Source organism: Hemicordylus capensis, chromosome 15 (assembly GCF_027244095.1).
Source record: "Hemicordylus capensis ecotype Gifberg chromosome 15, rHemCap1.1.pri, whole genome shotgun sequence".
Taxonomy (NCBI): Eukaryota; Metazoa; Chordata; class Lepidosauria; order Squamata; family Cordylidae; genus Hemicordylus; species Hemicordylus capensis.
In genome coordinates this window covers 11,066,151-11,092,661 of record NC_069671.1, presented here as the reverse complement: position 1 = coordinate 11,092,661, position 26,511 = coordinate 11,066,151, and the positions used below count along the sequence as shown (strand labels likewise).

Sequence of the window (26,511 nt, the reverse complement as noted above, 5' to 3'; positions counted from 1 at the left end):
CAAACATGATGCATGCAGCAGGGGGCGCCATTTGCACTGGAAAGGCTCCCTGAGCTCTGATCTGGCTCTCTGGATGGCCTTGAAAAAAATGTCCCCGTGAAATCCAATCCAAAGACATTTCGGCCGGCCGGCCTTCCTAACGTGACTTGGCCAAAGTTCATTGACTCTTGCGTTCGGAGGCAGCTCCCTGCTTGAGCAAAGAGTTTTCAGGGTTTTCAGGAAGTGCTCAAAGATGTTTATCTTAACACCTCATTAGACCTGTCAGCAAAGCTGAAGTGACTGCAGATGAAACACGGCCCCGAATATTCATGTTTACGCTGTGTTGCTTTAAAAAACAGGTCGGGCCTCTGAAATGTTACAGGCTGGGGCCTCGTTTTTTTGGAGGCAGTCAATTTGCATCTGAGCTGCAGCACTTCAGCTGATGGGATGTTCACATGATTGAGGATTCCTCCAGAACAAACACAGAAATTCCATGCACCTGGAAAACCAATATTTATATAACTAGCTCAGTGACAGCGCAGCACGTAGGAAGTCCCAGGTTCGATCCCTGGCAGCATCTCCAGGTGGGGCTGGCAGAGACCGGTCTGAAAGCTTGGAGAGCCACTGCCGGTCAGAGTAGATAATACTGAGCTAGATGGATCAATGGTCAGACTCAGTCTAGCAGCTTCCTATGTTCTGGCGGAATATGAGCTAATAGCAGCCCCAACGTCCATTAGGTTCATAGCATCCTTTCCCCAATGGTGTCCATTCAGACGATTCAGGTAAGCACACCAGCAGGGCACGAAGAAAATGGCCCATCCTGGTTTGCTCACCAGCAACTGGTATTCCGATGTACACTGCTACTACCTCTGCTCAATGAACAAAGAGGCACCTTTTAAAATGTGGTGGTTCTCTTTATTTCACAGGGGGAGAGCAACTGGCCCAATCCATCCCCAGAACAGCATCCACTGATGTCGATTACATTTCTTTCTTAGATTGCGAGCCCTTTGGGGACAGAGAGCCATCTTATTTATTTGTATATATGTCAATTGTTGGGGGGACTTTTGTTGAAAAGCAGCATATAAATATTTGTCGTATTCGTATTTTGAGCCTGGAGGTTCCATACTGTCTTATTGCTAGACTCGGTTATCCTTCCAACCCGTCTCAACCCCATTCCCAAAAGCCTGAATGGTCCCCTTGCTAAGCAGAGTCTGCCCCAGATTGCATTTGAATGGGAGAATACATATGAGCAATGAAAGATCTTCCCCTTAGGGGTTGGGGCTGCTCTGGGAAGAGCACCTGCATGGTTGAACCCAGAAGGTCCCAGATTCCCTGCCTGACATTTCCAAGATAGGGCTGAGAGAGACTCCTGCCTGCAACCTTGGAGAGGCTGCTGCCAGTCTGTGTAGACAATACTGAGCCAGATGGACCAAAGGTCTGACTCAGTATAAATTTCCTATGTTGTTTCTGGCTCTGCTTTCCACTGAAACTTGTATGCTGAATAGAACACATTACCACCGTCACTAGAGCCAGCATGTGCAACTTCAGCCCTCCAGCTGGTTTTGGACTACAACTCCCATCATCCCCAACCATAGTGGCCAATAGTCAGGGATGATGGAAGTTGTAGTCCAACAACAGCAGGAAAGCCAAAGTTGCACAGCCCTGCACTAGAGAACAGATAGGAAGACTACCCAAGGGCATGTGTTTGTGATATTTATTATTATTATTATTTTATTATTATTTTTAATTAATTAATTAATTAATTAAATTAATATAGCTTCCCCTGATGTTTTCAGTCACGCCCAGAAACATGGAAGGAAATCTGCCATGGTGACATTGCTACGCCTTTCTTCCAAAGTTAGTTTCACAAAGTGAACTTGGAAACACTGGCAAGACTTCCCCCAATCTGATCAGTAGCACCGAGCAGAAAAAGAGGGGAGTGAAAGAAATCTGCAAGGTAACAAGATTTGTTCACACCTGCAAGGCGAGGAAAGGTTAGGATGTCAACAAAAAGGTCCTCCCCAAATGTGTACATAGAAAACTGGTAGGCAAAACGCTTCAGACAGAAGGCAACATTCTGTGCACAGGCAATGCCAACGATATAGTTGAAATGTGACTATATCTGATTTTTTTTAAAAAAAGAAGAAAAGCCTATTTAAAACTTTGTATCTGACTTTCACTCATGGACCACAGCATGAAGGAATCCAGAGTCTGGGTGCTACAACCCAGAACAGGGCTGGGGAAATTTGGCCCTCCGGCTGTTTTTGAAGTACAGCTCCCATCTTACTTACTTATCTATCTATCTATCTAACATGTATATCCTGCTGTTCCAACGAGGAGCTTATTTTTATCCTCACAACAACGCTATGAGGTACGTTAGGCTGAGAGATACACGACTGGTTCAGAGTCACCCAGTGAGTTTCATGGTTGCATGGGGATTCGAACTCAGGACTTCCCAGTCCTAGTCCAGCACGCTAACCACTATGTTATGCTGGCTCTCTAGCCACCGCTAGGGATGATGGGAGTTGTAGTCCAAACACAGCTGGTGGGCTATGTTTCCCCACCCCTGACCAAGAAGGTCCTATCCCCTGTCTCCATCACTCCTGATCTGAAACTTCATCTCATCTCGGTGATGAAGACAAGCTGTGACTCTCTCACCCTCCTTTTCCCCACTTTCATCTGCAATATTGGGAATATAAACTCACCTACCCAAGAAAATTATTGGAAGAGAATTAAGATAAGTGAGTAATGCTTTCCACTCTCAGAAGTGCCAGATAAGCACAAGATATGCATCAGTGTGCTCTGCTGTTTGGGCAGGCCTTGCTAGTGCCTTGTATTTTGGAAACAGAAAGCCGCCTTTTGTTTTTTTTTGATAGCGTGGGGGGAGTGAAATGAACGGTGTTCAAGCTTATCCTTGCAGCTATGTTGCTTTTAGTTGGATAGCCTTCTATGTAAGGTGAGCACCATGTGCTTTTATCTCTCTCCACTAGAGTTGCCATCATGCCCCCTGGAATTTGGGGTTTCACCTGGATTTTAAGCATCTCACTCAGATTGCTTGGCCCACCCAGATTCTTTCTTTCTTTCTTTTTTTCTTTCTTTCTTTTCTTTCTAAAGCTATGCTCTAGCCCTTGTGGAAGCGGAGTTATGGAGCAAAATGTGCAATCACTATTCTGCTCAAAAATTATTTTCAAGCCAATTTACATAGTATGCAAATTAGGCACCCGGATTCGGAAGGCCAGAATATGGCAACTAACGAGCAGAAGGTTGCTGTTTCGAAACCCCTCTGGTACTATATCGGGCAGCAGCGATATAGGAAGATGCTGAAAGGCATCATCTCATACTGTGCGGGAGGAGGCAATGGCAAACCCGCCTGTATTCTACCAAAGACAACCACAGGGCTCTGGGAGCGCCAGGAATTGAAATCGATTCAATGGCACACTTTACCTTTTACTCTCCACATTCAGCTTAACAGCATGATACAGATCAGAACTCCAGTAATGATTGATGCTTGTGAATGACATTGATATATACGAAGGCAGAGGTGCACCTAGGTAATTTTGGAGCTTGGATCTAAAGGCCTTTGGAGGTCCCCCCTGCCTTGCAAATTAAGCATCATCCTGCTCCACCAGGGGACCAAACCACCTGGGACAGACTAAAGAGGATTTGGGGCCCCCAGGGGCTGTGGAGGTCCTGGACTTTGGCCCCCAAAGTCCAGAGGGTAAGAGCACCTCTGAATATTCTTGTTCTTGATCCATTATTCAAGATCTTCCTCTTCCTCTCTTTCCCTCCCTTCCTCTCTCTTTCCTTTCTCCCCATCCCCCTCTTTCTTTTCCATTCAGCTCAAACGAGGGCCTTGTAAACAGCTTACAAAAAAGGATATGGAAGCAAGAGTCAAAAACACATAATGGAACCTTTTTTTGAAAACTGTTCAAAAGGATCATCCAGGCGCGTAACAACGATCGGGCAAGGGGAGACAGTTGTCTGGGGGCCCCACTGCCTGGAGGGGCACCCCAGAGGCACCTCATGTGACTCCCCATTGCCCCCTGCCCAGCCCCAAGGCCCCTCAGCCACTTGCCCTCTTCGCCGTCTCTCCAGCTTGTTCTCCTGGCCGGCAATGGAAGCAGCAGACAAGCTGCCAAGAGCTCCTTTTCTCCAGCCTCTCAGCTGATCGGCGGGTGGGCGGGGCTTCCACGGAGGCCTCGTGTAGGCCTCTGTGAAGCCTGAACTCCAGTAGGGCCCAAGCCAGCCAGGAAGGAGGAGGCAGCCAGAGTGGCCACCACTGCTCTCTGCAGCAGAAGACCCCTTGCTGCCCTGCTGAACCCAGCATTTGCCAGGTAGAGTGTGAACTCCTTTTTGTGGTTACCTTTCCCGCCCCCCCATATACCTTTCCCGCCCCCCTCCATCTGCTTGCCATAGGGCTTGGATATGGGGGGGGGAGGGACCAAGAAGTCTCTGAATATTTATTTTGAAACAGCTTGGAAAATTTGCTGACTTAAAAAAAACTATCTAAAAAATCCTATAAGTGGCTTGTTTCATGGCAGAAAATTGCAAAAACTTCTGGAACAGTATTTTATTAATTTTATTCATTCATTCATTCATTTATAAATGCACTTATGTTCAAGTTGTTTTGCAACCCAGAAGGTCTGAGTGAGAACTGGGAAGCATGTGTGGTGCTTTTATTTTATTTTTCTTGTGTGTGAACTGCTCCCCAATAACTTGCAGGGACTTCAGGGTCAATCTGGCCAACATGTGAATGCAGCACCTCCATTCCAGAGGAGAGGTGTCTTAAAGGGCTTTAAAAGCCTCCTGTGAAAAACCTCCTGCAATCAAACTTGACTGAATTTGTTCAGAATTCTGAGAAAACAAACATAGGCTCACCCTGCATGGTTGAAAGTCTCCTTGGCTAATCTGCAGCGAGGGGCCCATTTTAATAATTCATCTTTCTAGTGTGTTCTAGGCATTAAAAGTAATACAAATGTATAGTACTCAATGTATATCACTATATATTGTGACGTGTGTGTGTGTGTATTCAGTGAAATGTATTTGCAGGCAGCATACTTATTTTGGAATATCAGACTTAAATCCTTGGGGGCCTGGGGTGTGCGGAGGCCCTGGACTTTGGGGGGGGGGCATTTTAAAATCTTGTCTCTGGGCCCACTCCAACCTTGCTACGCCCCTGGGATCATCCAAGTGTATATGTTTGCATGCATTTCTTGTATTTGGTCTAGTGTCTGTAGAAAAGGAAAGGAAACCTTGCCACAATTTAGACCGGGGACTCAAGCCAACAAAATCCTCTAAGATTGACCCTGACTTATCCATGTCTGTGCGCGCGCACAGAATTTCATGTGGAATTGGGTTAGTTGGACTCTTGGGGAGTGTAAGTATTCCTTTGGATCAACAGCCACTTAGCTGGCCTCTATCAGGAAAACTTTCAACAGCCACATTTCTGGCCATAGCTGAAAGCATAACAAGAGCCGGAAATTTAGCAGGTGAAGCTTGGGTGGAAGCAGCAATTTGTCATGCAGAAAAGCTGCACCTGTTGACACGCCCTCTTTGACACAACTTCAAGAGGTGAAGGTCATTCTGGATCTCTGCAGCCACTCAGATATTCAATATTTCTTAAGCGGGATCATCTCGGGGTGGAGACGCTTGCAGAATATTTGGAGAGCTAGGAAACTGTGTAGAAAAGGGGAGCCCAGATGATCAGAGCATCTTTGAGATTATTGATTAGGGATATGGATATACAGCTTTTCAACAAAAGAAGGTTCTCAAAGTGGTTTAGGCAGCAAAAGGAATTATGGCTCTCTGTCCTGTGTTCTTTCTAATCTTTTTCATCTGGGTGCAGAATGAGTTTTGTTCTGGGCAGCAGTATCAAGGCAGTGTGTGCACACCTGCATTCAGAGTGAGGCCTTCCTGATTCAGCTGGAGCGGGATCTAAAATTAAGTAAGCAGACATCAAAAAGTGTGTGAGCGCATGCACACGCACACACCTTAGAGGGAACACTGTCTCTGTCCCCAAAGGCCAAACAATCTAAAGAGGAAACACAAGGTAGGCACCAGTGATAGCCACTGGAAGGAGGCTGTGCTGGGGATGGATAGGGCCTGCTTCTGACTTGGCACAGGCTATGAGGCCGCAGACCCATGGAAGCAGATTTAGGCTAAACATTAGGAAGCATTTCCCAGCTGTAAGGGCTGTTAGACAATGGAACAGCCTGCCACATGCAGAGGTGTGTGCTCTTTAGCTGGAGGTATCCAGGCAGAGGCTGAACAGGCATCTGCCAGGGATGATGCATTCAGTTTGTTGCACAGATCTGTCTATCTTGTTTGTATACCGCCCACACATAATTGTATTTAATTGTTTACATACAATTAAAATCCAAACCAGAAAGCCAGCCAAAGCTCAGCCTGCAGGCCTAGACACCCTTACCTAGCCCTGCTCGGAAGGCGACGGGACTCTTCTCCAACTGTGGGGTTATGGCATGTTGAGTCGGTGTCAACTCCTTGCGCCCACAGAGTCTTTGGTGGAATGCAGGAGGGGCTGACCATTGCCTCCGCCCCCGCAGCATGAGATGATGCCTTTCTGCACCTTCCTAGACTGCTGCTGCCCGATAGAGGTGTCTCCCATCAGGGATTCGAACCAACAGCCTCCTGCTCTCTAGGCAGGTTGTTTTCCCGCTGTGCCATTAGGTGGGTTTATCCGAAACTTTCCCCACAACTGCACAAGTAGCCTGTTGCAGCCACCACCACCCCCATCCCGAATCTGTGAGCACCTCCTAAACTTTTCCTAATGGAAAAAGAACATATCAGAGGGAAGGGGAAATGAGAATGAATAGAGAGCTTGGGATGTGTGTGTTCGTGTGTGTGGAAGGATAAGAAAAAGAGGAAAGGGAGAGAGACACAGAGAGAGGAGAGAGAAAGGGGGGGGGAGGGAAGGATCGGAAAGAGGACAGAGAGAGGGCGGGGGGAAGAGACACAGAGAGAGAGATAGGAAGGAGGAGAGAGACAGAGAGGGAGGAGGGGAGAAGGAAGGGAAACGGGTGCTTTGCAAAGACTGGAAGAGATTATTTTCCTTCCCAAACTCTCTAGTTAAGAACTGGGACTCCCCCGCCATCTCTTTCTACAAACCCGCCCCCACCCCACCCATTCCCAGATGCACCAGAACCCACTGCATATCTCCCCCCCCCCCCCCCGCTTGCACAAAACGTTTCCAACTGCACAGGAGTACCAACCCTGCACAAACCAGATCTGGCGCCTCGGATCGGGCTCCTGACCTGGGCTGCCGCTTGTGGAATGTGTGCCCCCCCCGCTAGGACGCCCCCTCCCCTCCTAGCCTGGGAGTTTCCACTCCAGCCCCACAAAGAAAACCCCCTGATCGGATTGGAGGGAGCCCAGAAGGCCACCGCCTCCTCCGCCGCCTCCGCTCTGCGTGCGAGAGAGGCGCTGTGGTGTGTGTGTGTGTCTGGGTGTGATGGGGATTTGCCTCCTGTAAGGTCTCCCCCTCCCTCCCCTTGCAGGATCTGCGATCGGCTGGAGGCTTCCCCTCTCTCTCCCCCCCCCTCCATATCTTGCCGCGAAACCAAGCGAAGAGGAGGCAGCTGGACGCGGAGGAGGGAAAGCGCCTGCCCCAGAGATCCCGTCGGAGCCCAGGGCAGGGCAAACCCCGGCCCGAGGTCGCTTTTGTCTGCAAAAGGGTCTCTGGAAGTGCTTCCTAGCCGCAGGTCGCAGGAGACGCCTCGATTTCGCCTCGCTCTCCCTCCGCCCCCAACTTTTGCTCAGCGCGGGGCTCGAACCGGCGGCCGGCAAGCAAAGTTTGCAGAGCGCGCCGAGCCCGGGGTCGGTGTTTTTCCTCGCCTCTCCCTCCGCCGCCGCCTCTCCCGGATGTTCCTTGCGCCAGAGCCAAGCCAGGGCACCTGGTCCAGCATCGCCCGCAAGCTCTGGATGTGGTCTAGGTGTTGTGGGGAGCTGGGGGGGCTGAGGAGGCGCCTTCTCCTCCTCCCCCTCCCACCCCCTGGGCTGGCAAGAAACTAGCCATGGCCAAGAGGTTGCCAGCCTGGAGTGATGGAGTGAGACTTTGAAGGGCAAGGGATGAACAACAGCCGCCTCTGACTCCTAAGGAGAAGCCGCCGTGATTTCTGCCCCCCGCTGCCCCGCCTGGAACTTCGCTATGGGTGCTCCGGAGATTGCCCCTTTGGTCTTCAGCCTGCTTTGGGGAGCTTTGCTGTGCAGAGGTGAGTCTGTTTGCAAAGTGAAGCCTGCCTTTAAGTTGGGATTGGCAAATGGCTCTTAGGAAACAGGGTTGCCACCTGACCCAAAGGTTTACTCCTTGGCTTTTCACACTGGGCTCCCCTGAATTAGTTGCCAACTGCCTCCCACAATCCAGACTGGTTTGCTCCTCTGCCTTTAACAGCAGCTTGATCTGTGGCGTTTCCCTCTTCCGAAGTCGCTTACCTGCTCTGATACCAGTTGCTCCCGGGCGATAGCAGGTGAGGCTGCTCATCTTTGACCCGGGTTTCCCCCAAGCCACTGTGGGAACAGGATGTTGGACTTGAAGGGCCCTTGATCTGGTCCCTAACGTTTTTCTTTGACTCTGTGGAAATTGGCGGGCATGGAGAGAAACGTGACCAGCTGTGCACATCTGCAGATAAAAGAGGGGTTAAAGGCTCGTCTTGTGGGGGCGGTAAAAAAGTTGGCAACGGAACCAGGAACCAGCAGGTGGAGTGGGAAGGGAACTCCATCCCATAAATATCAGGGTACTGGACAACCCTGGAGTAATGCAGGCATTCAGTCTGATGCAAGGCAGGGCCAGCAATCGAATAATCCCACTTCATTCTTCTCCCACACCACCAGGCTGAAATGGTCCATTCCTGCTCGCCTAGGGCGAGTGAGCCCAGCTTCTAGGAGATCACCTTGAGGAAGACTTTGTAAATGCAAAAAGACTCTGCTCTCCCCCTTTCAAGCAAAGGGCTAACATAGGAACGACTGGGCCCATGGGCTACTGAATCCTAGTGACTTCAGTAGACTTTATGGCCGGGTTACCATCCATAGTCAGAGAGTGTCGGATGGAAGCAGACTGCAGAGCAAAGATAGGATTCAAAGAAAGGGCCCTGTCACATGCTTAGGGGGAGATCCTCTTTTCTCCCACTGATTATTTTGTAATGTTTTTCCTGGGTTCAGTTGATGATGTCTCTGCTCCTAAGCATGAGGAACACCCCCCTCTCCCCATAAAATCCCCAAAGTCCCCAGTGGTGTGCAACCCATAGTCTCTTGGCTTTGCATGTGGCCGTTCCAGAGGAGAAGAAAACATCCCTGCATTGACTCCTGGATTCCCTCCAGCCTCCCTGTCCCCATCCATTCCTCCCCCCCACCACAAGGGCCCATGTGTCACTGCTCACAAAGCCATCCGTTGTTATTGGCTTGTGTCACAGGGTCCTGGGATTTCCCCCGCCATAGCCATAGCGATACATTCACAGGCGGGAGGTTGTCGATTGCATCCCACTTCCATGCTCTTGGCTTAGAACTTGCTGCTTCTCCCAACCCCTCCGCATGTGAAAGCTAGGCGGGCATCTCTTTGCGTTGGTCTTGTGGTAGCAGGCATGAATTGTCCCCATTTGCTAAGCAGGGTCTGCCTTGGTTTGTGTCTGGGTGGGAGGCTGCATGTGAGTCCTGTAAGGTATTCCTCTTGCGGGGATGGGGCCATAGCTCAGTGGATACAGGAGGTCCCAGGTTCAGTCCCTGGCAGCATCTCCAGGTAGGGCTGAGAGAGACTCCTGCCTGAAACCTCGGAGAAGCCGCTGCCAGTCAGTGTTTAGACAATACTGAGCTAGATGGACCAGTGAAATAAAGCAGCTTCCTCTCTTGCTTGTGCCAGTTGCCTCTTGTACCACATTGTGATTGTGTGTGTGTGTGTGTGTGTGTGTGTGTGTATGTGGATGATGGGACAGAGAGTGAATATCACATGGGTGACTACCGGGAAGATTTCTGAGGTCAGACTAGATGCCCTTGGCTTGCACCCCCCCACACACCTTTATTACTTCTCACTTTCTTATTGCTGCTTCAAATGTTGGATCTCTTTTAATCATTCGTGCTACAAGTTCTATATGGTGACAGATTTATTCAGGTCTGGGGGCCAGTGGGGGAAGTTGACTGTACAACGCGTAGCACTCCAAACACTAGTTCTTAAGCGGCACAGCGGGAAATGACTTGCCTAGCAAGCATGAGGTTCCCGGTTCGAATCCCCGCTGGTATGTTTCCCAGACTATGGGAAACACCTCTATCGGGCAGCAGCAGTATAGGAAGATGCTGAAAGGCATCATCATTTCATACTGCACGGGAGGAGGCAATGGTCAACCCCCTCCTCCTGGCGACCACAGAGCCCTGTGGTTTCCTTTGGTAGGATACAGGAGTTGAAATCGACTTGACGGCACACTTTACCTTTACCCCTCCTTTGGGCAACAGTTTGAGTCTTAAAGGATGGAGCAATGAGGAACATCAGAGACAAAAGAAAATTGGTTTTGATGCTAGCAAACCTCTGACAATCCCTATGCAGATTTACCCGGAAGCAAGTCCCATCCTGTTCAGTAGAACTTGCTCCCTAGTAACTGGACCATGCTGCTTGTTACTCTTTCACTAAAATTAATGGGACTTGAATCATGATTAATTTGCCTTAATTGATAGATTAATTGTCAGTAGTCTTCCAAGGCTGCTTGGAACGCCAGCCTGCATTGTGTTTGGTGCTTTCCAGAATATGTTTCCTAGACTTTGTCTCTTAGCGTAATTCATTTGCACTCGGCTTGAGGCTTTGATTTGTAATCTTCCCTTCCCTCTTTCTGAAGGAAGTTTTCAAAATGCTTCCATCATCTTCTGGAAGGAAGCTTGACATTTCTGAGCATTAATTTGAGGAAACCTAACCACTTCCTCCCATATTTAGTTTCCACTGGAATTTAAGACTGATATGTTTGTGGATTTCTTCCTCTCTTTAGAATTATAATTCATGTGTTTTGGACTAGAGACCATCAATATACTCACTCCAACCTTCCTGGCTTGTGTGGAAGTTAATGAAGTAATTTCATATATGATTAAGAAGCTCTCTTTCTGTGTGTGTGTGTGTGTGAGATGCACAATTATATACTGTATTTATCTGAATCGAAGACTACTCTGAATTTCAGATGATCCCTGAAATTCAAACATCAAAACACTTGGAAAAAACCTAGTCTTGGATTTCAGTAAGCAAAACGACAGTTCTGCAGTGGAATCCTTCCTCCTTTCCCAAGATCTTAGCGAGTTTCCAAAAACAGGATGTTTGAGCAGCTGGGCTTTCTGTTTGGACTGATTCTCCCTTTGAGCGTCTATTCAGTCGAGGCTTTTGAAGGTGTGAGATACAATATTGGCGGCGAGGTGACGGGGGAGAGACACTGGCCTCTGGTCCCTCGGGCTTCCTCCTCGCCTTTTCCTTGTGATCCATAAGCAAATTTATTTCTTGTCCGATCCCCTCAGCATCAGCTGTTCTGTTGGGAAAGATGCAAGATGCTCATGAAAGGCTCCTGGCTGTCTCTGTCTTGTCAGGCCTCTGGGCACCTTCTTTCCTCCTGAGCGGCTTGCCCTATGAGCATCTCAAAAGAAGGAAGTGCAGATGAAATTGATCAGCATTTTTTTTTTTTAAAAAAAAAAGTCTGGTAAAGGGACCTGGCTGGGATTGGTTGAGGGAACGCCATGCATTAGAAGAGGAATGAGAAAAAAGGATTCTTTTACTTATTATATACCGGGACATCAGTGCAATACTTTGCATAAGAGGACAGGTCTCTGCCCCATGGAAGTTGCATGCTAACACTTGACCCCGGTGAGACAACGGAGGAAGGGAAGGGGATTGGAAGCAGGGGGAAACCAGGGAAGAATATGCATTTGGTTGACTTATCCAGGGGTTCCCAACCTGTGGTCCACCAGATGTTGCTGAACTACAACCCCCATCTCCAGCCACCCTAAATTGTAGCTGAGCATGATGGGGGTTGTAGCCCAGCAACCTCAGGAGGACCACAGGTTGGGAACCCCTGACTGACTCTTTGCCCGAGCTGCACAGCTTGGGCTGTCCTGCTACCCTCCCTGACTATGGGCCGCAGTGGCTGGGGATTGTGGGAGTTGTAGTCCAGCAGCGGTACAGCCCAGCCCTGCTGCAGCTAGGTTTGAGGGCATGTAGGGAGGCCAAGGGGTTGTGCCAAAGGCTTCACAGGCCATGTGCAAAGGTGGCATGCGACAGGTGGCATGTTGCAGGTATTCTGGGTGGCCAATCCTGGACTGGTCTGGTGGTAGTGTGGTGTAGTGGTTAGAGTGCTGGACTAGGACCGGGGAGACCCGAGTTCAAATCCCCCATTGAGCCATGATACTAGCTGGGTGACTCTGGGCCAGTCACTTCTCTCTCAGCCTAACCTACTTCACAGGGTAGTTGTGAAAGAAGAAACTCAAGTATGTAGTACACCGCTCTGGGTTCCTTGGAGGAAGAGCGGGATCTAAATGTAATAATAATAATAATCATAATAGCAAGCATGCATTTGCTAAGCAGGGCCCACCCTGGTTTGCATTTGAATGGGAGACTACGTGTGTGAACGCTGTAAGATATCCCCCTTAGGAAGAGCATCTGCACTCTTGTATGCAGAAGGTTCCAAGTTCCCTCCCTGGCAGCATCTCCAAGATAGGGCTAAGAGAGACTCTTGCCTGCAACCTTGGAGAAGCCGCTGCCAGTCTGTTTAGGCAATACAGAGCTAGATGGACCAAGAGTCTGACTCAGTATATGGCAGCTTCCTATGTCTCTATGAAGATACAGTCCTATTCGCTCTTTCCTGGAAGTCCTGTATTTACCTGAATCCAATACAAGGATTGCCCCAAGTTCTTTGATGTTGGAAATAGAGGAGAGGGGGTAATCTAAAATTCAGAATGGTGTTCCTTTGGGGGAAATATAGCTATATCCTGTATTTGACCTCTCTCATTTAAAAAAAAAAGAAATTCAGGTTCCTCTTCTATCAGTACAAGGCAGATTCATAGGAACAAAGGAAGCTGCCTTATACCGAGTCTGACCATTAGTCCATCTAGCTCAGCATTGTCTACACAGACTGGCAGCAGCTTCTCCAAGGCTGCAAGCAGTAGTGATGTGCCCGAACCAGTTTGGCTCCCCGCCAGCCAAAATCACTGTTGGGTGCGGGGTGGGCAGCGTACCTCCTTGCTGCCCCGGTCAGCATCAAACCGGAAGTGCATGATGTGTGAGCACCCTCCCAGTGCTTTAAAGGTAACCCCCCCCCCCGCCACACCATCAGTCGGACGTTTTGTGCATATCCCTCGCAAGCAGGAGTGTCTCTCAGCCCTGTCTTGGAGATGCCTGGGAGGGAACTTGGAACCTTCTCCATACAAGAGTGCAGATGTTCTTCCCAGAGCGGTAAGGGGGATATCTTACAGCAGTCACACATGTAGCCTCCCATCCAAATCCAAACCAGGGTGGGCTCTGCTTAGCAAAGGGGGCAATCCATGCTTGCTACCACATGGCCAGCTCTCCTCTCCTGTCCTATATGCCTCTGAGCAGGCGAGGGTCTTGACCTGGCATTTTCCAAGCGGCTTATCTGCTGAGCATGGCAGTCGCATTGATCAGAGATGTGAGCACACAACTTGCACCATGTGCGCCGTGTGCCATTTTGACAGCAGGCATGAGCGGCTCCAGGGGATAGGATGGCAACAGATTGCAAGACCTCAGAGGTAGGTAGTCTCAGAAGACATGGCCAAAAAAAAAGAAGAAAAAAAAGAGGAAATGCTATAAATATTGCTGGGAGAAGGCGAGTTGAAATATGAGCGAGGAAAATAAACTTGACTGATCATTGCATACAGCATAGTGTTGGTGTTGTTTTACAAAGTGGCATGAGAGAGGGACAGACAGGTCCCTGCCCCAAGGAGCTTGCAGTCCAAATGTCAGCCATGTGTATTATGAACTCGTTTCTTAAAGACAGCCTTGCCATAGGGACATAGGAAGCTGCCTTATACTGTGTCAGGCCATTGATCCGTCTAGGTCAGAATTGTCAGCTTGGACTGGCAGCAGCAGGAGCCTCTCTCAGCCCTATCTGGAGATGCCAGGGAGGGGACCTTCTGCATGCAAGCATGCACCTGCTCGTCCCAGAGGGGCCCCATCCCCTAAAGGGAATCTCTTACAGTGCTCACACATGTAGTTTCCCATCCAAATGCAAACCAGGGTGCCCCCTGCTTAGCAAGAGCCCTGCTGTGTTTTATATATATATATATATATATATATATATATATATATAGAGAGAGAGAGAGAGAGAGAGAGAGAGAGAGAGAGACCAACTTTTCAACAGAAAGTTCTCAAAGGGGTTTGTATAGCCAGAGAAAATGGTTCCCTGTCCACACAGAGTTCTTAATCTTAGAACACGAACACACACACACACACAGCATTAGCAACAACCAAGGGGAGTGATTTTGTACTGGGCTGAATAGGGACAGTTGTTCTCCCTCTGCTAGATATAAATGTAAACACTTTAAAATAAATAAACCACTGATAAATATTACTGCTTTAAAACCTGTCCCTTTGCCCAGCTGGTAGGGGCTTCAGCACCAAAAGCCTTGTGGATAATGCCTCCCCCCTGGGATGTGCAATGCGTGGCAAAGATTGATGGCCACCTCTGTTGCAGCATCTAGGTGGTGGGATGCCCTCCTCAAAGAGGGGAAAGATCATAGCTCAAGCTTAGAGCATCTCTTCTGCATGCAGAAGGTCCCAGGTTTAATCTCCAGCATCTCCAGGTAGGGTTGAGATGCCCTATCCCGAGTCAAACCATTGGTCCACCGGGTTCTGCATTGTCTACACCAGAGATTCTCAACGTTGGGTCCCCAGATGTTATTGGATTTCAACTCCCATAATCCCCAGCCCCAGTGGCCTTTGGTTGGGGATTAGGGGAGTTGAAGTCCAATAGCTTCTGGGTTCTGCACCAGGGCTACTCAACTTCGGGCCTCCTGCGGACGGTGGCCTACAGCTCCCAGTAAGGAGAGCTAGATTCTTTCCACGATTGAACCTGGGACCTTCTGTATGCAGAGAGGATGGTCTACACCAGGGCTGCTCAACTTTGGCCCTCCTGCAGATGTTGGCCAACAACTCCCATCATCCCTGACTACTGGCCACTGTGGCTGGGGGGTGCTGGGAGCTGTAGTCTAAAAACAGCTGGAGGGGCCAAAGTTGAGTATCCTTGGCCTACAGAGGGGTTCCCAACCTGTGTTCCTCCAGATGTTGCTGAACTACAACTCCCATCATCCCCAGCTGCAATACATTGTAGCAGGGAATGAGCTGAGTTGTAGTCATCAACATCTGGAGGAACACTGGTTGAGAACCACTGGTCTACACTGATTAGCAGCAGCTTTCCACCGTGGGGCAAGGGTCTTTCCCTGCTCTACCTGGAGATACTGCCAGGGACAGAATCTGAGACCTTCTGCATGCAAAGCAGATGCTCTTCTACTGAGCTATGGAGCATCCACCAAGGAACATAGGAAGCTGCCTTATGCAGAGTCGGACCATTGGTCTATCGAGCTCAGTATTGTTTACACTGACTGGCAGCAGCTCTCCAAGTTTTCAGGCAGGAGTCCTTCCCCACCATAGCTGGAGATGCATGCAAAGCAGATGCTCTACCACTGAACTTCGATCCCATCCCCAGATTAGGATGGGGATGGGATCGAAGTTCAGTGGTTAGGATGGGGGTTAGGATGGGGGTTAGGATGGGGGTTAGGGGGGTTTGGATGGGAGAATAATAATCTTCTGCCATGCATTGAAACCAATGAAAAGTGTCCCTAAACCAGTTCCCAACCCATATTTTAAAGTTAATGTCTGGACCATTATTGAACTGAAGAATTTTAAGAAGAAAATCAGAGCAGCATCGTGACAGATCCCATATTTATAGTGATTCAGCTGCCTGATCAGGACAGCACCAGTAGCGTAGCAAGGTGGGCAGTGGCCTGTGGCTTGATTTTTTTTTTTTTGGCAGCTCCCACAGCCTCTAGCCCCCACCTGCCTGCCTCCTTGTGCCCCTCCCTCCACAGCCACCAGCCTGCCCTCCCACCTGCCTGCATCTTTCCCTGCTGCTGCAGGGACATCATTAGCCCATGCACCAGCTCTTTGCGGCTGGTGGCAACAGGAAGAAAGGCAGATGACATGTGACTCTCCCAGTCCTAGCCCCATTTGGTGGCCCTAGCTCCATTAGGTGGCCTGTTTTCACTGCACACAGTCATCCAATCGTAGATCCTCCCCTGGACTGTGTCACTCCTTCTAACTTGAGTGGCTCCTCCGATGTCTTCAGAACTCCATGCTCAAAACTCACAGCTTTTTTTTTTGGTGGGGTGGGGGGTGGGGGTGGGCGGGGAGACTTGCGTTGTTCTTTCTTGAGTTGTAAAGATGTGGTGAAAAGCCTGGGGGGGTGTGCACTTGTCTTCAGAAAATTCTGCTCTTGTGTCTATTCTGCTCTTGTGTCTATTCTAGTTAGCAAGTGGAAAGGCACATTCTCTCTGTGTGCACGCTCTGTTTTGGGTCAATACACCGCCTGGGGTCCCCAGGTCCACCCCCCCGATCCTTTTCTTTTCATCTCTAATGAGCAAATTGACCTGAGGATGTTAGTATTTTCTGCTTTCTCCTGTTTATCTTTGTCCTTTTGCTTGGGTGAAGAATCTTAATTTGCTGAACTGGCCTCTTATAAATAAGATGCCATTGACGGTGGCTAAAATTACTGGAATTCCTGTACGGCCGGCCACTTCCGTGAACCCTGCTCTCGGAGACGATGCTTGGGCACGCCGCGGTCTTTGACGAAACCACTTAAGATGTTTGCTAAGGGCTTGTTTGGCACCTCATGGTGTTCTGGGTCACTAGCCGGGGAAGTCCAGCTATCTGACTTCTGTTGGCTTGGAGGTTTTAGAGCTGCTGCTCAGAATGGCAAAAGAAAGAAGCCATAATGCTGTGCTGTGCCTTTTCATGGGCCATTTCAGACAGAAGCAGAAAAAAGTGTGTCCGGGCATTACTTTTTTGGGGTCTTGTAACTAGGGTGGCTGACTCTGACTGAAGCAAGGAGAACAGCCGGGCCTGCGGTAGTGAGTAGTGAATTGGCCCCTTTGCTAAGCAGGGCCAACCTTGGTTTGCCTTTGGATGGGAGGCTACAGGTGAGCGCTTTAAGATATGCCCCTTGGGGCAGGAGTTCCCAACAAGTTGTAGCTGGGGATGATGGGAGTTGGAGTTCAGCAACATCTGGTGTACCACTGACACCTATCATCCCTGGCTACAATTTGTTGTGGCTGGAGGAGTTTTATTTTATCAACATCTGGAGTACCATTGGTGGGATCCCCTGCCTTAGGGGGTGGGACCATAGCTTGATGGAAGAGCATCTAGGTCCCAGGTTCAGTCCCTGGCAGCATCTGCACGTAGTGCTGAGAGAGACACCTGCCTGAAACCTTGGAGAGCCACTGCCGGTCAGTGTAGGCAGTCGTGAGCTGGAGGGACCAGTTAGGCATGCACTGGTTTGGAGGCATGTGCACGGATCAGTTTTTTGGATTCAATTTGTATCCAAATTGAATCACCCCTGATTTGTTATGGGTCCGAATCTGGCCAGCTAACACAGGGGCAATTGGTTTTGTCCACAAATCTCCCGAAACAAATCTCCTGAAAATCGTTTTGTACCCAAATCGATTCGCACAGACAGCAGGCACAGGCAGTGATTCTCTCAGCAGCAGGAAGGGGGTGGGAAAAAAAAATTATCTCCTTTTTTCCTCAATCAGGAAAGCAGGAACAAAAAGCAGAGAATCCAATCCAGGCAGCAGGCGGGTGAGGCAGGGCAAAGCAAAGCTCCTCTGGCTCTCTCTCTCTCTCTCTCTCTCTCTCTCTCTCTTCTCCCACCGAGGTTGCTGGTTCCCTCCTTAAATACATTTGAAAATCCCTCCTTCAAACTCTCCCCACCCTTGTCCCTTCTTTGACCCTCCCCCTAGCCAATGTGGGGCCAGTCACCCCTGGCAACACAAGATTTGAATGGAAACGAGCCGATCTGGAACCAGGGGGGAATCGCCAGCCAATCATTGCACACTGTAAGTCACCAATCTGAAGCCTAGGGGGGTGGGATTTTCAAAAACCTTTCCTGACACAAAATGGAGATAGTAGGAGAGATCACTACAAAATGGAGGTCTGAATCTACAAATTGTCCAGGTCCAAAATCTGGGTGATTTGTTTTGTCCACAAATGGCCCCAAACCAGTAGATTTTGGTACAAATCATTTTGTACCGGTATCGATTTGCACATCCCTACTGGTTTGGCACTGACTGAATCAGTGTGTGGCTCCAGCACGCACATGGTGTCTGCATGCGTGAGTGCTATTTGCATGGTCAGCAACACTCAGCAGAGTCCTATGGATGTGGGGTTGTAGGAATGGGGCTGTAGCTCAGTGGTAGAGCATCTGCTTAACATGCAGAAGGTCCTTAACTTCAGTCCTCGGCATCTCCAGGTAGGGCTGAGAACTTCCTAGCTGGAGAGCTGCCGCCAGTCAGAGTAGACAATATGGAACTCGGCGGACCAATGGTCTGACTCAGTAGATGGCAGCTCCCTTTGTTCCTATAGAGCTGTAGCTGAGTGACAGAGTACATACTTTGCACATGCAGAAGGTCTCAGGTTCAATTCTGCACCTATAGCTCAGTAGTGGAGACTTGCTTTGCACACAGAAGGTTCCTGTTTGAATCCCTGGCAGCATCTCCAGGCAAGGCTGGGAAAGACCCTTGTCTGAAACTCTGGAGAGCTGCTGCCAGTCAGTGCAGACCAACTTCAACCTTCCAGCTGTTGTCAAATCATCCCAAGTCACATGGCCAGTAGTCTGGGGTGATGGGAGGAGTTGTCCAACCACCTCTGAAGGGCTGAAATTGTGCATCCCTGGTGTAGACAGTGCCAAGCTGGATTTCAGCGATGTGCATGGTACCGGTGTGGGGGAGGATGACTTTAAGGGCGTGGGAGGGTACACATACTCCTCCCTCCGCTTTCCCCCCACCAGTGATCCATTGTAAACTGGTCCGGCGGGTTGGCAGCATACCTCTCTGCTGCCCCATGCCCTCGTTGGATGTACCCAGTGCATGTGCAGTAAGTGCAACTACTCAGTGTGTGTGTGCATGTCACGCTCGCTTGTGCACACGTGCCCAATCTGTGCACATGTGCCGGGTACTTCTGCTTGCTTCTGGTATGCTGCTGCCCTGCCAGATCAGTTTACAATGGAGCACCGGTGAGGGGAAGGCGGCAGGAGGGGTAAGTACCACCCTCCCCCACCCTTAAACTCATCCCCCTACCTTCGAACCAGTGGAACCACCGAACCGGTCTGGAGGCTCTTAAAGGGCCTCCGAACTGTTTCCATGCACATCCCTACTGGATTGTCCAGTGGTCTCCATTTAAGGTGGCTTCCAGGGAAATACTTGACTAACAAGCAGAAGGTTTCCGTTTCAAATCCCCGCTGGTACTATATCGGGCAGCAGCGATATAGGAAGATGCTGAAAGGCATCATCTCACACTACACGGAAGGCAGCAATGGTACATCTCTCCTGTATACTACCAATGAAAACCATAGGGCTCTGTGGGCGCCAGGAGTCGGAATCAACTTGACGGCACACTTTACCTTTACCTGTGTACTAAAGGTGCTTCTTTAGAACCAAGTGGATGTTGAGAACAATGTATTAGATTTCTTTATCAAAAGGAAAGCACCCAGCACTTCTGCACAGTTGACGCTAACTGCAGATGGATCTGTTCACTGCCTGACTGGGGAACAGCCAGAAGGCTCGTATGAGCCATTATGGATGTGTTAAAGTCGAGCTGGATAGATGTATGTGAACTAAATAGCTGTTGATTTTTTGAGAGCCGTTAAATGAAACAGCTTTTCAAAATGGTACAAAACAAACCAAAGCCTCCCAAACTCTGCAATTTTCTGGACACATATGAATCCTTAATGAAAAATTGAAAAACAAAAAGTGAATGAGGAAGTAAAAGCCTTTTTTTTTTTTTTTGGTTTAATGGACATGTCCCCAAAAATCTATGTTTGCAGATTTGGAAGGTGTGGATTTGCAGTAGTCTCTTGAGCCCATCTAAAAGCCTGATTTTTATAGCAAACGGGGAAAGAGTTAGACAGTAAATACAAAGCACTTAAGTCCCCAGGGTTTGTGTTTGGTGTAATAGAGGTCAGGATTTAGTGTGCGGATTTTATTCGCTCTCTGATGCTTTGTAGAAGGAGAGATGAAACCCAGCTGGTACCGTAGAGCTGGACGGCTTTCTGGGAGCTCTCTCAATGCTGAGAGGAAACCTTGATTTAGCTTGCACTAGGCACCTATTGCAAAAGCCTGGACATTGAAGTGTGTGTGTGAGAGAGGGGTGCCTGTACCTATCATTGTGCCTCTCTGAAAGCCACCTGCTTTTTTGAACCATTTTGGTTAAGGTGGCAGTGGAATGCCATCTCTCAGTTTTTCTGCCCCATTTCCAGGGAACAGCTTTTGCCATTCATAGGCCTACTATGGATTGGTGCTATGCCAGGGGCAACTGTAGAACAACTTGTGTGGGGGGACAAAGGGGTGGCCAAAATGCCATTAGGGGTGTGAGGATTTTGCTATACACACAATGCTTATAGAGGTAACAAAGGTTGTCAGTTTGTCTTATTAATGAAACTTGCTTGGCATTTTCAAATGTATGCAGAAAATGGGTCTTTTTCTCATCAGAGACCGTAATAAAGATGATTCCTACCTGATTACTACAGAAAAGGGGCCAGATTTCTCTAAGAGGCAAGAGAAAATTGTCTCTTTGGATTAGGCCAAACCTTCCAGTCTGCGTTCCTGTCTCTAATGCTGGCCTATGATTGGAGGCAGGGCTGGTGAAAGTTGGGGCTAGAGTATGACTGACCATACTCAGTTACTGGCTAAGTCTAGAGATGTGCGTGAAATGAATTTTTTTTTATTCGTTTCAAGTTATTTATTTATTTCCTGTACCATGTGTCTCCAAAGGCTCTAGGCAGTTTGAATTGGATTAGAATCTGGTCCAAAAATTTGATTCAGATTTGAATTGGATTGCCCTTTTTAAGAGGTGATTCGAGTTGCATTGATTTGAATTCGAATTGATTTGCACTTCCCTAGCTAAGACTATCCTTCTTTCCAATGGGCCTAACTCCCCTGATGCTGCAGGATGGCTACAAATCCACATGGAAATCCAATTCTGGCAAAATCCAATTCTGGCAAAAATATCCAATTCTGGCTCTCCCCTCCCCACTTACTTTCCATGGGTTAAGAGTAGGCCAGAACACTCTTTAAACAGTGCATAATGGATACAGAGTGCCAAACGGTCTTAGGCAGGGCCCCAAACTTCCTTCTCACTGAAATTCTAAGATACATACAGCCATACCTTCTGTATATCTTATGCAGTGAGAAGCCCCTAAGCACAGAGAAGGGCCTTCACCTTGGCTTGCTGTGGTGCCATCCCTTTGGCTGTGTTAGATGGAAGATATAGGAAGATTCCCTTCATGGAACGTCTGTGACCCTGTGACTCGGGGCAAGCTGAAACCACCAAAAACTTACATAGGAAGCTGCCATATACTAAGTCAGGCCATTGGTCCATCTAGTTCAGTATTGTCTACACCAGGGATTCTCAACGTTGGGTCCCCAGATGTTATTGGACTTCAACTCCCATAATCCCCAACCAAAGGACACTGGAGCTGGGGATTATGGGAGTTGAAGTCCAAAAACACCTGGGGACCCAACGTTGAGAATCCCTGGTCTACACAGACTGGCAATGGCTTCTCCAAGGTTGCAGGCAGGAATCTCTCTCAGCCCATTCTGAGACTACCTACCTCTGAGGTCTTGCAATCTGTTGCCATCCTATCCCCTGGAGCCGCTCATGTCTGCTCCTAACTCCCATCCTAACTCCCATCCTAACTCCCATCCTAACTCCCATCCTAACTCCCATCCTAACTCCCATCCTAACTCCCATCCTAACTCCCATCCTAACTCCCATCCTAACTCCCATCCTAACTCCCATCCTAACTCCCATCCTAACTCCCATCCTAACTCCCATCCTAACTCCCATCCTTTGCCAGAGGTGAAGGGGCCTCTGGTTTCAATTTATGTATGTCTGTCCGAATGTGGGCATCTGCAGTTCTGCTGGAAAATGGACCAGTGGTTTCCCTCCCTGGACACTTTGTACATACAGTTGGTAGTATGTTTTGCTGCCTAGACCTCTGGCTCTATAGTGTCAGCGTTGTGTCCAAATGCGGCAATGCAGTCTTGCTGTCCTGCAACTGGAGTTGAGGGAGGAAGCGCTTTCCTCGCTCTGGCTGCTGTTGGCTGCCAAGGCTGTCCTTCAATCAAGAAGGAAGCCCAGGTAGCCAGTTGTCCCTCTTTTCTGCAGTCTCGCTGAGTGCAGAGAGGGTGCTCTCCATGACACCCAAATTTGGGCAGGGGAGGGGGTGGCGCAGAACCATGTGTCCATTGGACCCCGCAGTTCTGTGTTACACGTGCATTTGGCCATTATACTGAGTTCTCAGCAGCCGCTAATTTTCACCAATCCCAGCAGTGAAGGAGGAACCAGTTGCCACCCACAGACAACGGGCCAGTAGCTGCTGACCATATGTGCCTGCAAACCCTGAGAACTTATTTATAGGCACATAGGGTATGGATACGTAAACACTTCCCAGTTACCTGTGCAGAAAAGCAACATCCCATATGCAGGAAGTTTTTTCCCAGCAAACATAGAATTTTTGCAAGAACTTCCTACATTGCTGGATCATGAGTTAGCTAATGTAAGTGCCCATATGCTAGGGAGAGAGTTATTGCTTCCCTTACTCTCTACCAAAATGAGGATCGACTTGCAACTGCAGGCAAATCATAGGAAGTCCTGGGGAGGGGGGAGCACTGTGTAGAGGTGCATCAGGCAGAAATTCACCAGGAGCACCTCTAGCAAGTGACTGGAAATCCCACCTGTTGGATTTCTGCCTGGATGCATCCCCCTCAAGCTCAATGGTGAGCTTTCTGGAGCAGACTTCTAAGCCTGCTCCAAAATGGCATGCCACTCAGAGATGTCTCCTGGCTTCATTTCTTGAGATCTGATGGTGTTCTCTCATAACTTCATGACTGCAATGGAGGTGGCAGCTTCATCCTTTTGTAGGGTGGCAGTGTGCACCAGTGGTCAAAGTAGGGCCTCAGCACTGTCTTTTCTGGTGATTCCACTGCAGGTGGAACATAGGAACACTGGAAGCTGCCTTATACCAAGTCAGACCATTGGTCCATGTAGCTCAGCAGTGTCTACACTGACTGGCAGCGGCTCTCCAAGGTTCCAGGCAGGAGTCTTTCCCAGCTCTACTTGGAGATGCTGCCAGGGATTGAACCTGTGACCTTCTGCATGCAAAGCAGATGCTCTAACACTGAGCTATAGCCCCATCACCCAAGGAGAATATCTTAAAGTGCTCCAATGTACTCACCCATCCAAATGCAAACTGAGATGGAACCTGCTTAACAAAGGGGACAATTCATTCTTGCTATTGCAAGACTGACTCTCCTCCCACATTTGATAGTGAATCTTTTACAATCCACAGACATCTCTTTCTCCTTGTGTCTGTATGCATAATTAGTATTATAGTATTATAGGCAGCTTCTGTTTCCTAAGAGGGCAGTAAAGCTCAATTTGCCAGTGTTTCCAGTTCTCCATGGGAAACACTACATGCTGAGAATGGAAAATTGATGTTTTCTTTGTTCTAAGGAGAGGAAAATGTACACAAGCAATTAAAAGTTTTGTGATGACTGCTGCTAAGAATGTGACTGTCGCTTAATTTTGATTATCATGTTTGGGATTTATGTAGCACTTTAGGGGAGGAACATCACTCCATTGCTGGAGTGGTAGTGTATGTGTACATCTTGAACCAGGGCCTTGAATAACCTGGTCTAGGTGCCTTTACTAAGGCTGTGCAGTATTGGATCTGGAATTTCAAAAATGGTCCAATATGGGCCATTCCAAGGGGATAATCTGGATCCCAAATAGCCAGGAGGCTGCTGCTATTTTATATTTATTTTATTTTACTTTATTTTATATTTTGTATTTATTTATTTATTTATTTATTTATTTATTTATTTATTTATTTCTGCTACTATGAATCTTTTCACTCCACTTCTCAACAAAAGGTTCCTTAAGTGGTTTACAAAGAGAAAAATAAATAAAGATGGCTCCCTGTCCCCAGAGGGCTCACGATCTAAAAAGAAACACAAGATAGACACCACCAACAGGCTGTTGGCAACAACCACTGGAGGGATGCTGTGCTGGGGTTGGATAGGGCCAGTTGCTCTCCCCCTGCTCAATAAAGAAAATCATCTCTTTAAAAAGTTGCCTCTTTGCTCACTTATCAGGGACTTCTTTTAGCAGGAGGCTCTTATTAGACCTTATTTGAAACAACCTGCATTGAATCCCCCAGAGTTAGCTAATTCAGACCTGTTTCTAATCTTCCATGGTTGGTCGAGGTGATTGGGTGGGTGGTGGCCTCTCAGCTCCAGGCAGTTTTGGACAATACAGATTATCTAAATCCATTTCAAACCGGCTTTTGAGTGGGTTATGGGTTTGAGACTGCCTTGGTCAGCCTGATAGATTATCTCCAATTGGCTGTTGATGGAAGGAGTGTGACTTTGCTGATACTTTTGTATCTCGCAGCACCTTTGATACCATTGACCATGGTATTCTTATGGATCACCTGAGGAGGATAGGATTGGGTGGCACTGTTTTACAGTGGTTCTGTTCCTACATCTCTGGTAGATTCCAGATGGTGTCGCAAAGGGGACAATTCATGCTTGCACCACATGACCAGCTCTCCTCCCCATCACACATTCTGCAAAACACTCCTGTAAGCTGTTGAAAGTCCCACAAGATATCATAATTCCACCTTTTGTAAGAAATTGGAATGGTGTTCTGTGACAGCATTTGAAAGAATATTCTGAATAGAACCAGGAGAAGAAAGTAGTGAATAGCGACTTCATTGGGTGAGCAGAGTTCATCCTTTTGCACTAAATGGAGAAGTTCTATGAGTTGTACAAGAAAGCAGCATGAGATCCCATAATTAAAGATGGTGTCATACAAGCGAGACAAAAGGGGCAACTTTAAGGTTGGCCATTCATGACCTTATCACTGGTATTTCTCAACGGTGGAGAATATCATCCTTGTTCATTGTACCTTTGGCCTTCCAGATGGTTCCATCCTTTTGAGGTGGGTTCAGGGAATGCTAAGGTTCTCCTCTGTGGGGAGAGGGCAGGAATCCCTAGGAAAAGGTCTAGCTGCCTGGAGAAAGGTTTAGCTGTCCAGCCTTGATCTCTCTTATTTCAATGATGCTGACAGTGTAGAGAGATTTAAGGTTCAAAGAACCCTGACTTACCTGATGTGCTCGTGGAGAGGAAATTGCTTCATTCAGTCACTTCATTTTAGAATAAAGAAATTTGAAGAGTGTTGTGCAACCAAGGGAAGGCGTGTGGAGTAGCAAAGAATGCTTTTGAGGAAGGCCGAGTGGCAAGTTTTCACACTGTGTTGTGAATATTTTCAAGTGTCAAAAATCTCGCCCTTTTAATCGCTTTCCAACACTCCTTGAGAAATGTTTGCCAGTTGACTTACCTTTCCCTGAATTATTCATTTCACTGGCCTGATTGTGTAGCCAGATCTGATTGGCTATGTAGTACTGTGATGTTATGTTATCCACTATGTGATCTCTGATAGGTTGGGATAACCCTTCCTGGCATCCTATTAATTTGCTTCTATCTATGGTATTTCTATCCCACCTATCAATATTATAAGAAAATTCCCAAGGTGCCTTCCAAATGAAGATGATGTGAAAATGTCATAAAAATGCTTATCAATTTGACCAAAATCAGGACAAACCTAATGGAGTATAGAATGACATAAACTAAACAGAGTATAGAACAGTAAAGGAACCACAGATAACGGGGTGTTAAGTCTATGGAGATTGGGGGGGTAAGTTCCTGCAGGGCAAAAAAAAGCTCTAAAAAGGGCTTTAAAAGGTGGAAATCAGGGAAAGAAAGTGCTGTACTGAGCTCTGTGAATCCCCAGCTGTCTGGAAATGCCTCCCAAATGCTGAATTTTGCCCATTTTTTAAAAATGAAAAACTGCAGGGTTGTTTTTTAAAAACACACACACACACACACACACACACACACAAATGAACTGAAAATGACCTGGAAGCCACCTAGGAACCATGGATATGGAATTCTTAACCCTTTATTTTCCCACATATCCTGAGGTCAGATCACAATTACTCAATCGCAGATACGTAAAAACGTGGTTGTCGGGACCACGTGTGCCAAGGTACACCTGTATCAGTCTAATACTGTCGTCCCTTGCCAGCCGCAGGTTTCCCAGTCTTGGATTTGTGTATCCGTGACTGATATGAGATTTTTTTTTAAGTTGGGGGGCTTCATGATTTTGGGGGGTCAGGGGTCATTTTCAGGTGTCCACTTCACTCCTCTTACTCCTGT

General features: G+C 48.1%; 1 protein-coding gene across 6 annotated transcripts in view; it reads left to right on the top strand.

Annotated features, from left to right (window-relative positions):
• TMEM132C (transmembrane protein 132C) overlaps positions 1 to 26,511 on the top strand; it is a 210,410-nt gene that overhangs the window by 6,182 nt on the left and 177,717 nt on the right. The window contains exons 1-2 of one of the 6 annotated variants that reach the window (XM_053280212.1): positions 4,221 to 4,313; positions 7,494 to 8,207. The exons of 2 other annotated variants lie outside the window; for them this stretch is intronic. In XM_053280212.1, the coding sequence (XP_053136187.1) occupies positions 8,144 to 8,207 (64 nt within the window). In that variant the 5' untranslated portion in view covers positions 4,221 to 4,313; positions 7,494 to 8,143. Of the gene's footprint in view, positions 1 to 4,220; positions 4,314 to 7,493; positions 8,208 to 8,356; positions 8,463 to 26,511 lie in introns of those variants that run through there. 3 more of the 6 variants (XM_053280211.1, XM_053280216.1, XM_053280214.1) reach the window with 3 other exon arrangements.